At 49.8% G+C, this 14,118-nt stretch overlaps 2 protein-coding genes across 2 annotated transcripts in view; one reads left to right on the forward strand and one right to left on the reverse strand.

Annotated features, from left to right (window-relative positions):
• Positions 1-173: 173 nt before the first annotated feature.
• Positions 174-1,985, reverse strand: LOC128803974 (uncharacterized). Its single transcript, XM_053971354.1, has 2 exons — positions 1,334-1,985; positions 174-1,235 (listed from the first exon to the last, which is right to left on the reverse strand). Exons 1-2 carry the CDS (start codon positions 1,924-1,926, stop codon positions 1,007-1,009), a joined length of 822 nt encoding a protein of 273 aa, XP_053827329.1. The 5' UTR covers positions 1,927-1,985; the 3' UTR covers positions 174-1,006.
• The window catches only part of SETD2 (SET domain containing 2, histone lysine methyltransferase), a 51,519-nt gene continuing 39,337 nt past the window's right edge, over positions 1,937-14,118 (forward strand). Inside the window, exons 1-2 of the mRNA XM_053988741.1 lie at positions 1,937-2,085; positions 2,127-2,370. Of these exons, the coding sequence (XP_053844716.1) occupies positions 1,937-2,085; positions 2,127-2,370 (393 nt within the window). The remainder of the gene's footprint in view (positions 2,086-2,126; positions 2,371-14,118) is intronic.

Genomic DNA, 14,118 nt, shown 5'->3' on the forward strand with positions numbered 1-14,118 from the left:
ATCATGGAATGGTTTTGGTCGGAAAAGCCCTCCAAGATCAAGTCCAACCATTCCTCAACACTGCCAAGACCAACCCTGACCATGTCCCCAAGTGCCACATCCACAGGGCTTTTCAATCCCTCCAGCGATGGGGACTCCACCCCTGCCCTGGGCAGCTGGGCCAGGGCTGGAGAGCCTTTTCCAGAAGAACATTCCCAATATCCACCTGAGCCTCCCCTTGAGGCCGTTCCCTCTTGTCCTGTTCCCTGGGAGCAGAGCCCGGCCCCTCCCGGCTCCAGCCTTCCTCCAGGGAATTCCAGAGCCAGAAGGTGCCCCCTGAGCCTCCTCCTCTCCAGGATGAGCCCCTCCAGCTGCCTCAGAAGGATTTGGGATCTGGGAGGAGAATGCTGAAAGCCCCAAAGTCAACAGCCCCCAGCTGTCAGGAACATCCCCCCGCCAAAACCAGCGCCAGCCATGGCAGGAGCGTCCCGAATTCAGGCATCCCGGATTTTCCCCAGGCCACCCCCAGTTCCATGGGGAACTGGCAAAGTGAAAGGACCCACGGTGCTCAGTTTGCTTGAATTGGTTGGAGCTTCCTTCTGTCCCCGTAACAGCACCTGGGGCCTGGGAGGGCACTGGAGAACATTCCAGAAATCACCTTTTCCTTGTAATCATCCAGTTCCAGAGGTTCCAAAAGCTGCTGGGAATTCAGGCCAGGCTGGATTTCCCAGGAAAATGCTTCCACAGGACTGTAACTAAACCAACCTTTGTCCTTCCCTATATCCACCCCTCCTCTGCTTCCCACCTCATCCCTGTGGGTCCCTCCTGCCCACACCATGCTCCCAAATCTGGGAAAATCCCAGAAATCTCAATATTGGAAGCTATAAATGTGGTTTGGAGGATTCCATGTGAACAGGCATCCCGGAAGCAGCTGGGTCTCCTGAAGTGCTCCGGCACCATTCCATGGAGGGGCTCCCCCAGGGACTGGGAAGATGGGAAATGACCTGTGAAAGGAAAAAGAAGGGTTTTAGTGATTGTTAGGGGAAATGGGGCCTGGAACAGCCCCAGGGATCTGGTGCCAAGGGGTGCTGGTGTCCAGCTGTGATCTCAGGGAGTGATCCCAGTGGGATGCTGAAAGATCCCGGGAAGTTCCTGCCTGTCCCTGAGTGATCCAGGTGTAGCCCTGGTGATCCCGGCAGTCCTGCAGCTCATCCAGGTGTGGCCCTGGCGATCTCCCATGTGCTCCTGGTGAGATCCTGAGAATCCCAGGGGTGATCCCAAGGAGATCCTGCAGCCAGTCCTGGCGTGGCCCCAGGGGAATCACGCTGAGATCCCGGGAATAGCGTGGCCGAACCTGTTGTGGCCCTGGTGATCCCAGGAGTGAGCCTGGTGTGGTCCTGGTGATCCTGGGGAGATTTTAGTGATCCGATGGCTGATGCTGGGAGTGACCCAGGCATGATCCTGATGAGATCCTGCTGGTGCAGGGCTGACCTGGAGGAGATCCTGGTGGTGCAGAGCTGACCTGGAGAAGATCCTGCTGGTGCAGGGCTGACCTGGAGAAGATCCTGCTGGTACAGGGCTGACTTGGAGAAGATCCTGGTGGTGCAGGGCTGACCTGGAGGAGATCCTGGTGGTGCAGGGCTGACCTGGAGAAGATCCTGGTGGTGCAGGGCTGACCTGGAGAAGATCCCGGCAGTCCCGCGGGCTGATCCCGGTGTGCCCCGCTGACCCCTTCCTGGATCCCGGTGGGATCCCAGTGACACCCAGGCTGATTCTGCCGCGCCCTCGGCGATCCCTGGAATGATCCCAATATGGCCCCAAGAAAGTCCCGGTGGCACCGCGGCTGATCCCGGTCCCGGTGCCCGCTGTGGCCTCGGCGATCGCGGCGGCGATCCCGCCGTGTGCCGAGCGAACTCCCGGCGGGGCCGCGGCTGATCGCGGCGACATCCCGGGCCCGATGCCGGCGCGTCCCGGGGCTCGGCGGCCGCTCCCGGAGGGATCCCGGCGCTGCGCGGTGCCGCGGGAGGAGGAGCCGGCGGCCGGGGCGGATCGCGGCGGGGCCGGGCCGGGCTGGGCGCGGGTGGCGGGGGGGCCCCGCCGGACCATGTGAGGAGCCCCGACGGGGCGAGCGGGGCCTCCCCGGCCAGGGGGCACTTGCGGAGCCCCGCGCCCGCCCACCCACCATGGGGGATTTCTACGACCCGGAGCACCCCACGCCGGAGTAAGCGCGGGCCCTCCGCGGCCTCGGGCCCGCCGGCACCGCGCGACCGCCGGCAGCCGGGCCGCTGCCCCTTCCCCTTCCCGTTCCCCTTCCCATTCCCGTTCCTTTGCCCCTGCCCTTTCCCCGTCCCGCCGCCCTTCTCCTTCCCGCCGTCCTCCCGCCGGTCCGGGGTAGGCCGCGCATCCCCGGCCTTGCGTGATGGCCGCGGCCGGGGCGGGCGCGGGGAGGGCGGGCAGGGAGCGCGGGGAGGGCGGAGAGCGGGCGGCGGGAGCGGCGGGAGCGGCCGCGCCGGGGGTGGCGGGTCGGCTCGGGGGCCGTGTCCCCCCTGCCCCTGCCCGTGTCCCCTTCCCTGTCCCGTCCCTGTCCGGGGGTGCGCGGGGGGAGCCGGGCGGAGCGTGCGGACGTGTCCCGGCCTCCCCGCGGGGCCATTTTTCTGTACCTTCTTTATTATTGTTATTATTAATGCTGTTTTTCCTAGTTACCGGGCCTCGTCTTGCTTTTACCCCTGGAATTCTCTCCCCTCGGGCGGCCCTTGCCCTGACCCCATTTTCTGCCAGGAGGAAGGAGCCAGGGAAGGGGGAGCAGCCTAATGGCCGGGAACTCTGGTTCTCCTTTGGATGGGGAATTTCACCAACCCACCCCCTTGATCCCGCCAGGGCCTCCGGCTTTATCGCCTCTCCTGAGAAGTCACTCCGTCCCTGCTGGGTTTCTCCCCCCACACCCGTTTCCCGCTGGTTCTCAATGCTATTTTTACATTTTTAGACTTCGTTGGTGAAGGATTCAGGGGCTCCATAAACTTTGCCAGCTCTGGGGTGGAAGGAGCAGACATCTGGCACGGAGCACCCTCCAAGCAACGGCCGGATTGGAGGCAAAGCTAAAAATGGTGGTTTTTTTTTTGAGCAGGGACAACAGAGCAAACCTTTTTTGAACGAGTTCTGCCCGTGCCCACCTGGAGCAGCTGAGGAACAGCTTCCCCTTGTTGCAGCTGAAATGGTGCTGGTGGCTGAGCCTTCTAAAATTAGTGAGGAATGGAGGATTTCCTTTGGAATCCAGGTTGTGTTTTGGATGGGAGTAAATCCTGGTTTACTTCAGCTTAACCCTGGTGGGATGATCCCTTCCCGGGAGACCCTCTGGGTCCAAAGGACTCTTGTTCACCCCGAGACTTTTAGGCTATTTCAGGTGTTTAACCTTTGTCATTTGGAGCCTGTGGAGGGACCCTCGTGCCCGGGATTGATCTGGCACTTGGAATTTGGTGTCCAGAATTGTCCACGTTGTCTCATGTTGCTGTTTGTTGTCTAAAAATGTCCAGTGGCGCCAGCCTGGGCTGTTGAAAGGAGCTGGAGCGGCTCCTCTAACGACTTTTTAATGGAATTATGGATTAATTGGCCTGATTTTGGGGTTTCCTTGGGGCGGCTGTTGCGTGTTGGGACTCAGAAAGTTTTTGGGAGCTGTCCTGGTGTTTTTAGGGCGGTTGTTTCCCCATGCCCACCTCGAATCCCGGCGTTCCGTTCGTTAGTGGCGTGCCTTAATTTGGATGTGCTTTTCCCAGCACAGAACTTTTACCTGGGGAAAGGGATCGTTTGGGATAATTGGCTGAAGGTTGTTAGGGACGTCTGAGGATCTCTTGGGTGTTTGGGAAGAGCGGAATTCAAACGGAGCCGTGCTGCCTGTGGGATGTTTGTGGCTTCCCCCATTCCGTACCCGCCGCGGGGTGGGATGAGGAGGGGTGTGCAGGGTTGGCTTTCTGGGATGAGCTGCTTTTGTAGCTCGGAACGTTGGGATTGTGCTGCTTGGAGAGGTTTGATCAGAGCCCCGTGAATCCTCGGGCTCAGCTTTACTTTCCCTGGGAATTATTAACTGGATGGTTTGGGTGGGAAGGGGCCCTAAGGATCATCTCATCTCCCCGCTGCCATGGCAGGGACACCTTCCACTGTCCCGGGGTGCTCCAAGCCTGGCTTTGGACACTTCCAGGGATGCTGCTGAGCTGGAGCTCCAGGCTGGCTGGAGAAGGTGGATGCTGAGCCGGGAGCTGAACGATGACGCCTCCGTGCCGATGGCTTTTACTGGAATTTTCCTGTAGGAAAGGAACTCTGGCTCGCTTTTACCTCGTGGGTGTCTCTCCGTGTCCGCTTGTGAACGAGACCTCACATTCCTGGGAACGTCGGTGTCCAGCAGAACCAGGTCTCCTTGACTTTTTGGATGCTTAAATTTGGGCCGACCCAATTCCCAGAGCTCAGAGCCGCCACCACATTCCACATGGAGCTTCTCCATGGAGTTGCCCACGCTGGCCTGGACCTGCTTAGAATCCCAGACTGGTTTGGGTTGGAAGGGACCTCCAAGCCCATCCAGTGCCACCCCTGCCATGGCAGGGACACCCCCCACTGTCCCAGGCTGCTCCAAGCCCTGTCCATCCTGGCCTTGGGCACTTCCAGGGATCCAGGAGCAGCCACAGCTGCTCTGGACAAGCTGTTCCTGATGGACATGGATGGATGTTTGTATCCTGCTGTGAGCAGCAGCTACTCCATCTCTTGGTGCTGCTGTTTCCTGGAAGAAGATTCCAAGATCATCCCCAGGAACCTCTTGGACCAGTGACACCTCCATGACAGGGCAGAATTCAGACTCCAAGGATTTCTTTCCCTCATGCACTCCTGTCATCATGGAAACTCCATTTATCCATTTGCTTCTGGAGACCTCCCCAGCAGGAATTCAGCTCCCTTTTTGGGGGAAGAAGCTTTTCCAGCCATCCTGGTGATCCTGGTGGGGCTTGGTGGGTGGTTTGGAGGGTTGGGATTTAGGATCAGACTATGGAATATTCTGATGGTTTTGTTAACGTGACCTGATACGGATTCAGACAGTCTGGAACTCCAGGTTTTTGGCTGTGGCTGTTCCCAAGGATTTTTTTTTTTTTTTTTTATGTTCATTGGATCTGTAGAGTCTCCCAGGCTGTTCCCTGTTTGGTGTCACTTTGGGATGGTTTTTCCTGGGAATCTGGATTCTGTTTTCTGCTTTTCCCTAAGGAACACCATCCATAAAGTTGGTTCCCTTGGCACAAGCTCCTGGCAAAAGTGCTGTGGTTAAACACCCACATTTGGGCCCTGGAGCACGTTCCAATCCACCTGGGAGATGCTGAGCGGAGGGAAAGGCTGTTTCCCACCTGCATTTCCCTTGGAATGCTCCTCCCCTTTATTAAGGAGATTAATGATGGTCTGTGGGATGGGGAGAGGAAAGGGAGAAACTTGACTCTCGCTGCCTGAGAGTATCCATGGATTTTCCAGCTTTAATGTGTCTGGAAAGTTGGATTATTTAAGGAAAATTCACTTTATGTGTTTGGCTTTGGGAGCCTGAGTGGGGAATTTGGGATCCTGACCGGGGACATTTCCAGGAATGGGGCAGCTGGAGCTTCTTGGGGCAGCCTGTTCCCAGATGTGCTGATGGAATTTTCAATATGATTTGTTTGGATATTTAGAAGGGAAGAGAGGATTTATCAGCACCTGTTTTTAATGGGCATTTTTCCTTCCAGAACTTTAGAACTCCTTGAGGAAAAGTCTTGAGGATGTCCAAATGTGGCTCTGGTTGATGGAGTGTTGGTAGAACAGGTTATTTTCTTTTTCCTTGATTTTTTTTTTTTCCTGACTTTCCCCATTTTTTGGAGGTAAACTTCCCTAAAAATGCTCCATCCCTGCAGCTACACCTCTCCTTCAGTTTTTTGGCATCCACTCCAGAGGCTACAATCCCTGGGAATGATGTGGAGCTGGACCTAAAATTCAGGAGAATATGAGCCAGGAGTCAAAATTTGATCCCAAAATATTGATGTGAGGAAGAGGCTGGATCAGGAAGGAGCTGGAGCTCCTTGTGGAGTCTCATTTCCAGTGGATTCCCTCTGGATTGCTCCAAGATTTTACAGCTTCCCCAGCATCTTTGTAATTCCCTTTTCCCTTTCCTGTTTGAAATGCATCAGTGGAAATTTTCCAGCTGGAAATCCAAAGTGTGTCATTCCCAGGTAGCAGGAAATAATCATAATTCCCAGCTTCTTGCAGCTGGAAATCCAACAGGAAAAATCTCCAGAGCCTGGTGCTTGGTGTTTGCCTGCACAACCCATTCCCAGTTTGGAATTTTATGGCAAATTTCTGGTGTAAAGGAGCATGAAAGGGATTTATTCTCTCCTGTGGAATTGAGAGCAATTCCCAAGGTGTCCCTGCTCCTGCTGGGCAAAATCCCAGGACATTAAACTTCAGCTATAATTAGGTAAGAAATAAATCCTTGGAGAATTTCTATTTATTTCTATATATTTCCATCTATTTTTATTTATTTCTATCAAAGGAGTGACTCTGAGCTCAGCCAGGGCCTTGCAACGTTCTGTTTCATATTTTTTTGGGTTGCAGGTTGCAGCTGCTCCCTTTTGGAGTGGGATTTTAGGGTCACCTCATGATTGGGAATTGCCTTCCTGTTAAGTTTGGGATGAGTTTGGGCTCGGAATGGGATATTTGGGCCTTTGGTCTGGTGAATTTTGGGAATATTTGGTGTTGCACGTGTGTGAATTAGGAGGTGGTGACACTAAAATTTCATGGTTTTGCCTCGGTGTGGATCTTGGGATGGAGGGGACAGGATGGCTTCTTTTTTTGGGGCTGTTGGGAATGGGTGCCACGTATCCATCTGTGTCCCAAAGAGAGAATTCCTTGTTTTCCAGGCATTTTGGGAGACAAAGGTGCCGTGCAGTGCCTGGGGGGGGTGATGTCATTCAGGCTCCATAAGATCCCGCTTGGAATTTGCTGCCCCATTCAGGGAAAATCCCCTGGGATGGGGATACCTGATAGGCCAGGGAGGTGATGGAGGGCTGGAAATCCCTGGATTTTCTGGGAAAGCAGCAAGTGCTGGATGCTGGGGGCCATTCCGAAATCCTCCCCCTCTGAGGGAGGGGCTTTGCTGCTCTGAGGAGTTTTTTCCCTGATTCTTAGCACAAATCCCAGATTCTTTGCTCAGCTCAGGTGGAGCCTCAGCACCTCTGCATGCCCAGGTGCTGGGAATGAATCCCAAATCCTGGGAATGAATCCTCATCCTTGGGAATGAATCCCTGTCTCAGTCCCTGGTAGCAACAATTGTAAGTAAACTGGGATTTTCCTGATGATTTGTTTTATTTTAAAATCCCGAAATGCCTCAACTTTTCAGGTTCCAGGACTTGCTCCCGAAATCTTTTTCCTGCTCAAACCTATTTTAACTTAAATTGAGGAGTTTACAAAGAGCAACTTAAAAAAAGCAACTTAATCATAGGAACTTTATCTGGGCACAGATTATTTTGGGATTTGAGCAAAATGATAAAAATTGTGGGTTTTTATTCCCTCCTATTCCCACTGATTCCATTTTCAGTCCTGGAAGTGGCTTTGTGCTGGTAGGGGAAATGTTTTGGTGGTGGAACTGAGCCTGAGCTTTAAATCTGGCCTAACTTTGGCTTTAGGACAGTTTTAATTTGAATTAGGAATTGTTAATAAGGGGGGAAAATCCGGAGTGAAATGATGCCCTTGGCTGCTCTGATCCCACACCTGTGTCCAAAGTTTCTATGGAATTTTGGATGTAATGTGGATTTGGGGGTTCTTTGTACAGCTGGGTTTTAATGTGGATTTGGGTGGGGTTTTTTTGGTTTTTGTACAGCTGGGTTTTAATGTGGATTTGGGGTTTTTTTTGGTTTTTTTTTTTTGTTTGTTTTGTTTTTTTTTTGCACAGTTGGGTTTTAATGTGGATTTGGGGGTTCTTTGTACAGCTGGGTTTTAATGTGGATTTTGGGGGTTCTCGGTGCCATTCCCACCTGTCCATCCCTCCCGTGCTATTCCACAGGGAGAGATCCATGGGAAGGTGCTGAGCTGCATCTGTGTGTGGATCCAGGCCCATCCTTCCCCCTGCACCCTGCATGGACTCAGGGATGTGCCCAGATTTCGGGATTTAAGTTGGGACAATGCGCTTCCAGTTCCCTTTTCCCCTTTTCTGGGGCTTTTCCTTGGAAGGCTCTTTGTCCCCCAGGAGGGATTTGGGGCAGGGATTACCTGGGAAGTGAGCCCGTGGCCATGTGATTTATGGGAAGGTGCTGACTCCCAGAGCTGCTCCTGGGATCTCCTTCCCTGCTCCCAGAGGAGGAGGGGAAAGTTTTCCAAGAGCCATGCTTTGAATTCCAGTGGGGATTTGTGCCTCTATTTTGGGTCCCATCCCACTTCCACCCCCATCCTCATCCTCACCCTTCCATCCTCCTCCTCTCCCTCCCTGTGCCAGGTGAATCCCTTTCCCATCCTCCATGGGAGCAGCTTTGCTTTTCCTGATTCCTGTCAGGATTTCAAGTGGAATTTCTTCCTTAGGTGTGCCCTGAGCAAGAAAGGGAAGAGCAGGATTTGGAGGGAGTTTGGGAATTTTCAGGCAGCTGGGAGAAGGAGCAGAGAAACTGGATATTTTTTTTTCTTTACTGGATTTTTTTCCTGAAGCACATCTTGACTTCTCTGAAATCCTAGAATTATTCCATAATTCCATTATGGAATAAGTCCTAGATAAATTATGGAATAATTAATACATGAAGTCACTCAACCCCTCCTCATTTTTATAAATGAAAGGATAAATCCCTATTTTCAATATATTTGTCTCCTTCTTTCCATGGAATATCCAGTCCTCCCTGCTCTTTCCTATTCCAGCACAGGAGAAATGGTGTCACTTCTCTTGCTCCAAACTTCCAGCTCCAAACCCTCAGTGGGAATGTCTAAACCAGGAATTGGGCATTTTGGGAAGCAGGAGAGCTGGGTTTGGGGATTTTGGGAGGTACCTGGACCTCATTTCCCAGGAAACTCAGCTTCCACCTCCTGGTTAAGTAAGATTTTTTCCAGGGATTTTCCCTCCTCACGTGAGTGCTTTTGCCTTTCCACTCTCCATGGATTTTTTGGGAAGGAGCAGGATTGCCTGTTACCTTGCCAACTCTTTTCCTGCCTGTCCCTTCTCCATTTGCAGTGTGGTGTTTTTGGGAGCAGGGACACGATGGGATATTAAAAGCCCAGTGCTCTGCACAAAAGCCTTCCCAGGAATTCCTCCCAATATTCCTTTAGTATTCCATTAAACACAGCTGCACTTCTGTCCTTGTTTTTTATCCCACCTTAGGGATTCATAAACAAGGAGCAAAGGCACTTGAGGCCTGGGAGTGTTCCAGCAAATCCTTCGATGTGGAGGATGGAAATAAATTTGAGGGGAAATTTGGGATAGGTATGTGGAAGGAGTTCCTGGCTGTGGGGGGAGTGAGTTTTCCCAGAGAAACTGTGGATGTTCCATCCCTGGAGGTGTCCAAGGGCTGGGAACAGCCTGGGATAGTGGAAGGAGCTCGTGGCAGGGCTGGGAATGGGATGAGCTTTGGGGTCCCTTCCATTCTGGGATTCTGGGATTCTGTGAATGAGAGCAGCAGCAAAGAGGGAATTTCCTCCCTGGCTTCCAGGGAATTGCAGTCCCAGCAGGAACCCAGTGGTAAAGCCCACCTGGATAATTCCTTTTGGGCTTCAGGATCCCGTTGGAATTCCAAATTTCCAGCTGAGGTGTTGGTTTGGTTTGTTGCCTTCCAGTTTCCTGCTGTGGATGAGGGTGATGATCCATGGAATTCCAGCTGCATCCAGGATATTTCAGGCTAACCCAGCCTGAACAAAACAGGTTAAATCCCAATTTCCTGAGCTGAGCTTGCCTTTCTTTGGACATTGTGGTGGCTTTCAGATGGATCTCTGTGAATTCCTGAGCTGAATTCCTGCTGGGAATGGGCCTTTTCAGCTCCCAGGGCTGTTACGCTGATGATGCTTAGATAAGAAAAGCCTCAAGCTTCCAGATTTTCCTCTTTTAAAGGGAAGAAAAGAAAAAAAACCTCAGGATTTAGGGGAGATGAGGCTCCTAAAGTTTTGTCTTTTAGACTTTAGAAGCCTGAGGGCATTTTTTGGGCTCCTTTTGCATAAGGAAAACCAGGATAAAATCCCAATTATTGTGTGGGTTGCACTTAAAAAAAGAGAAAAATCTCCTTCAGCTCAACCTGTTGAAGTACCAAGAAATGCTGGAGCTGCTGAACCCTGGAATTAAAATAAAATTTTACTTTTTATCACCATTCCTGTGACAAAATTGGGATGTTTCCATCAGGAGAGAAGCTGATAAAGTTTAAATAGAAAAAGTTTTCGTCAAAATGTGTGTAAGGTCCAAATATATGTAAGGAAAATTCCATGTAAGGAGTTTTGGTGGAAATGTGGCCTCAGATAAATAATTTTGGTTGAAATGTGGGTCCATATAAAAAAAAATATAGAAATGTGACCCATGTAAAGAATTTGATATAAATGTGGTTCTGTAGCCTTAGAAAAGCTTTTCCTGGGATTTGTTTGATGCTTAATTTTTTTTTTTTTTTAACAAAATTAGCGCATCAGGCTGCTGGAAACAGATCAAAAGTGGTGAAGCTTCCTGGTGGTGGGGTCATTTTTTTTTTTTTGTTCTTTGGTTGATTTTGTGGTTCTTTAGGTTATTTTTAAAATTTATTCAGCACTTCTCAGAGTGTTCAGTTTTATTTTGGGTTTCACCAACTCTTTTCTCCTGACTTTCCCAGGAAGGAGCCACAAAAGTGCAGGAATTCCACGTTCACTTTGATCCCCGTTTTATTTTTGGTGCCTGCAGGGAGCAAGGTGCAGCTGAGGGAATTGTTCCAAACCTGTGGAGCTGGAAAAGTGCTGGAGAAGCCCTGGGTTATGTGTTGGGGTGGATCCTGAGCTTGGAGCAGGGGGATTTTATGTAACTTCATCCCAGCGTGGGAGGAATTTGGCACAAGGTTCCTGAGGGAATGGCAGCGCCTTCCCTGATTTTGGAATTCTATTTTTATGTTTTTGTTGTTTTCTTATTTTATTTGGGGAGAAGGAAGAGGCTGGAAAGGAAATGGGATTCATAACCCTGCTTTTAGGAAGGTCAACACCTTTTATTTTAATTGATGGAATCTCAGAATCCCAAATGGTTTGGGTTGGAATGGGATCATCCTGTCCCACCCAGGGACACCTTCCACTATCCCAGGTTGCTCCAAGCCCTGTCCAACCTGGCCTTGGACACTTCCACCTGTTTCCTCTCTTTTTCCTGCGGTCATTTTCTGGGATTTGAAGGATCCTGACTCTCTTTTCTCCTTATCGTTAATTATCCTTGTTATTAATTATAAATACGAAATTTAATTACCTCTCTCCCAATATACAGCTGATTGAAGGTGGGTTTTTGTGTATAAAGACAGTTATTTTTGCCTTAGAACCCTCAGCTTCAACCTGGTGGTTGTAATTCTCTGCTGCATCTGCTTAGGAAGTCTGGAAAATCTTCCTGGAATCACTGAGGTTGGGAAAGACCCTTAAACCACCAAATGCAAAGTTTTTTGTTGAGTGTTGACCCCACAAAACCTCAAACCCAAACCACGTGACGCTTCCTGAAAGTCCCAAACTCCCCTTTTGGTGATCCTGAAATTGAAAGCTCCTTTTAGGCCTTAATTCCAGTCTTGGAGAGCTCCTGAATCTGTGGGATTTGGAATTCCTGCCTTGCCCTGACCCCATTGAATCCCATCCGTGCCCTCAGGCCGGAATTCCCGGCTCGGGTTTCCTCGATGGATTCAAACCCTGTTGGCGCTGCTCTGGGAATAATTTATGGTCTTTTAATGAGCTGGATCAATTGGATGGGAGCCTTTGGAGGGGCAGGAGAATATTCCTGAGGGGAAAGTTCTTCCCAGCACTTCCCTTCGCTCCCAGTTCCCAGCTGGTGATGGTTTCAGTGGGGATGTGGGTGGTTCTTGTGCCGTCACCGCGTCCGCGTTGCTCCGAAACGAAAATTCTGAGTTTTTCTTCCAGAATTGGGTATTTCTCATTGAGCTGATGCTTGAGGTGGAATCTGTGAACTTTTCTGTGGGAAATCTTTGGCTTTGTCACCACAAAGGTGCAGAATAAAAGCTGGTAAAGTGTAGGAATTCCAGCTCTGAGCTGTGTTGGAGCGCTGGAGAGGGGTTTTGGGATTGTTGGTAGATCCATGACAGAGGAAGTGTTGATGTCTTGGCTGAGGTGTGTTGGTAGGGCCAAGAAATTCCCTGACACTCTCCAAGGAATTGAGCAAAGCAAGGAGAGGGAGTTGTGTTCCTGTTCCTTCTCGACGGAGAAACGACTTTGCTGTGGGATCGGAGCAGAAAACTTGGGAAGAGTGGGAAATTGGGAAAACCCAACTTTCCTGTTGGCTCAGCATGGAGAATGATCCTAATTAATTCATTTTCATGCTGCCAAAATAGGGATTAATTATGCAAATAGCCAGGGCAGATACACAGCAGTCAGGCTTTGTTAATATCTTTAATTTCTATCAATGAGAGGCAGAAACTTTCAGTTATTCAGGAAAGTATTCAAATGGAAAGAATCCCAAATTCACCTTTTCCAGTCACATTTTTGAGGGTTTTATTCCTGCAGCATATTGGAATAACTGGTGACAACACCAAGCCAGCAGTTCTCTCCAAAAAGGTTTGCTCTGTCCTAATCCATGCGGGATTTTCCAGGGAATTTTGGAGCCTCCCAACTGTGCCGTGCTCCCCTCAGAGCCGGGTTTGTGTCCAGGTGCTGTCGGTGTTTCCCTCACTCCATGTCCCACGTCCATCCCGTTCCAAATCCAGATGTCCAATGTTCCATTTCTTGTTCCTACCTGCTGTTCACACTTTCTTTTCCTGTTTTTTTTTTTTTTTTCCATGTTTCCCCGGCTGGATTGCAATAGAGAAGAAGAAAATGAGGTGAGTAAAACCAAGTCCAGTGTTCCTGGGTCTCCTGTGAGCCCAGCTGGGTTGGTTTGACTGAGGCATTCCATTAATCCAGAGCCACTGAGGGGCTGGATAAAGCAAATGGATGCTTTTCTGGGATTCCTCTGGTTAAATTTGGGAATGAGGGGCAGTAATTCTCACTAAATTTGGGAAGGAGGGGCAGTAATTCTCAAATTTGGGAATGAAGGGCAGTAATTCTCATTAAATTTGGGAATGGGGGCCAGTAATTCTCATTAAATTTGGGAAGGAAGGGCAGTAATTCCAGTACCACTTGTGCCACAGGCACACGAGAAGGGATGGCACAGCTTGGTGTGGGTTGGTGCTGATTATTTAAAGACTTAATTTGTAAAAATAATGAGTTTTGCTGCCTGTGACTCAATGAATTTATTGGGAAAAGAGAAAACTTGGAGGCCTGGGATAGATTTTAATCTCCTGGCTTTGGAATGAGGGCTGTTAATCATTTTGGATGTGCTTTTTTTTTTTTTTTTTCCATTTTGAGTAATGTTCCCTTTCTGTAAAACAGGAGAGGAAGGAGAATTTCTCTTCTCCTGAGGAGCTTTTCAGTAATATCCACCTATTACATTTACCAAGTTACCTGTGGAGTGTGTTTCAAATTCTGGGAATTGTGTTTTGTTCAATTTGCTGTTATGTAAGGGAAAAAAAATCCCTGGAAGGGTGAACAGATGAGGGGAAATATCCTGGAATGTGTCAGCTCTCCTGAATTAGCTGTGGGAAGGGGAGGAATGGAAATGTGGCAGCTCTTTTTTGCCTGCGGATCCCACATTTGGGAAAAGGTGGATCTATCCAAACCCCCTTATTCCCGTTATTTCAGAGCTGTTGTGCTTGAAATTAGAAGGATTTTGATCAAAACACTGACATTCAAAATAATGGCACCAAAGTTGTAGCAAGAAGCAAAACTCTGAAATGCTGATTCCCTGAATTTCCAGTATTTTTACCTATATATTTATTAATTTATTATTTATAATTGATATGATTAAAAAATCCTATCCCTGATAAGAATTTGGTTTCAGACCTGTGGAGATCCTTCAGGGTATGGTTGGAGAGGAGCCTGCTCCCTCCACTTGTCCCAAGTTGGAGTAAAAAAATTGTGCATTTCTGGTTGTAA

Source organism: Vidua macroura, chromosome 1 (genome assembly GCF_024509145.1).
Source record: "Vidua macroura isolate BioBank_ID:100142 chromosome 1, ASM2450914v1, whole genome shotgun sequence".
Taxonomy (NCBI): Eukaryota; Metazoa; Chordata; class Aves; order Passeriformes; family Viduidae; genus Vidua; species Vidua macroura.

Coding starts and splice junctions, on each gene's coding strand:
- LOC128803974 (XM_053971354.1), bottom strand. CDS start 1,926: ATGTCGCCGCGATCAGCCGCGGCCCCGCCGGGAGTTCGCTCGGCACAC. Junction 1,236..1,333: donor GATCACCAGGGCCACAACAG/GTTCGGCCACGC, acceptor TGGGATTCTCAG/GATCTCACCAGGAGCACATG.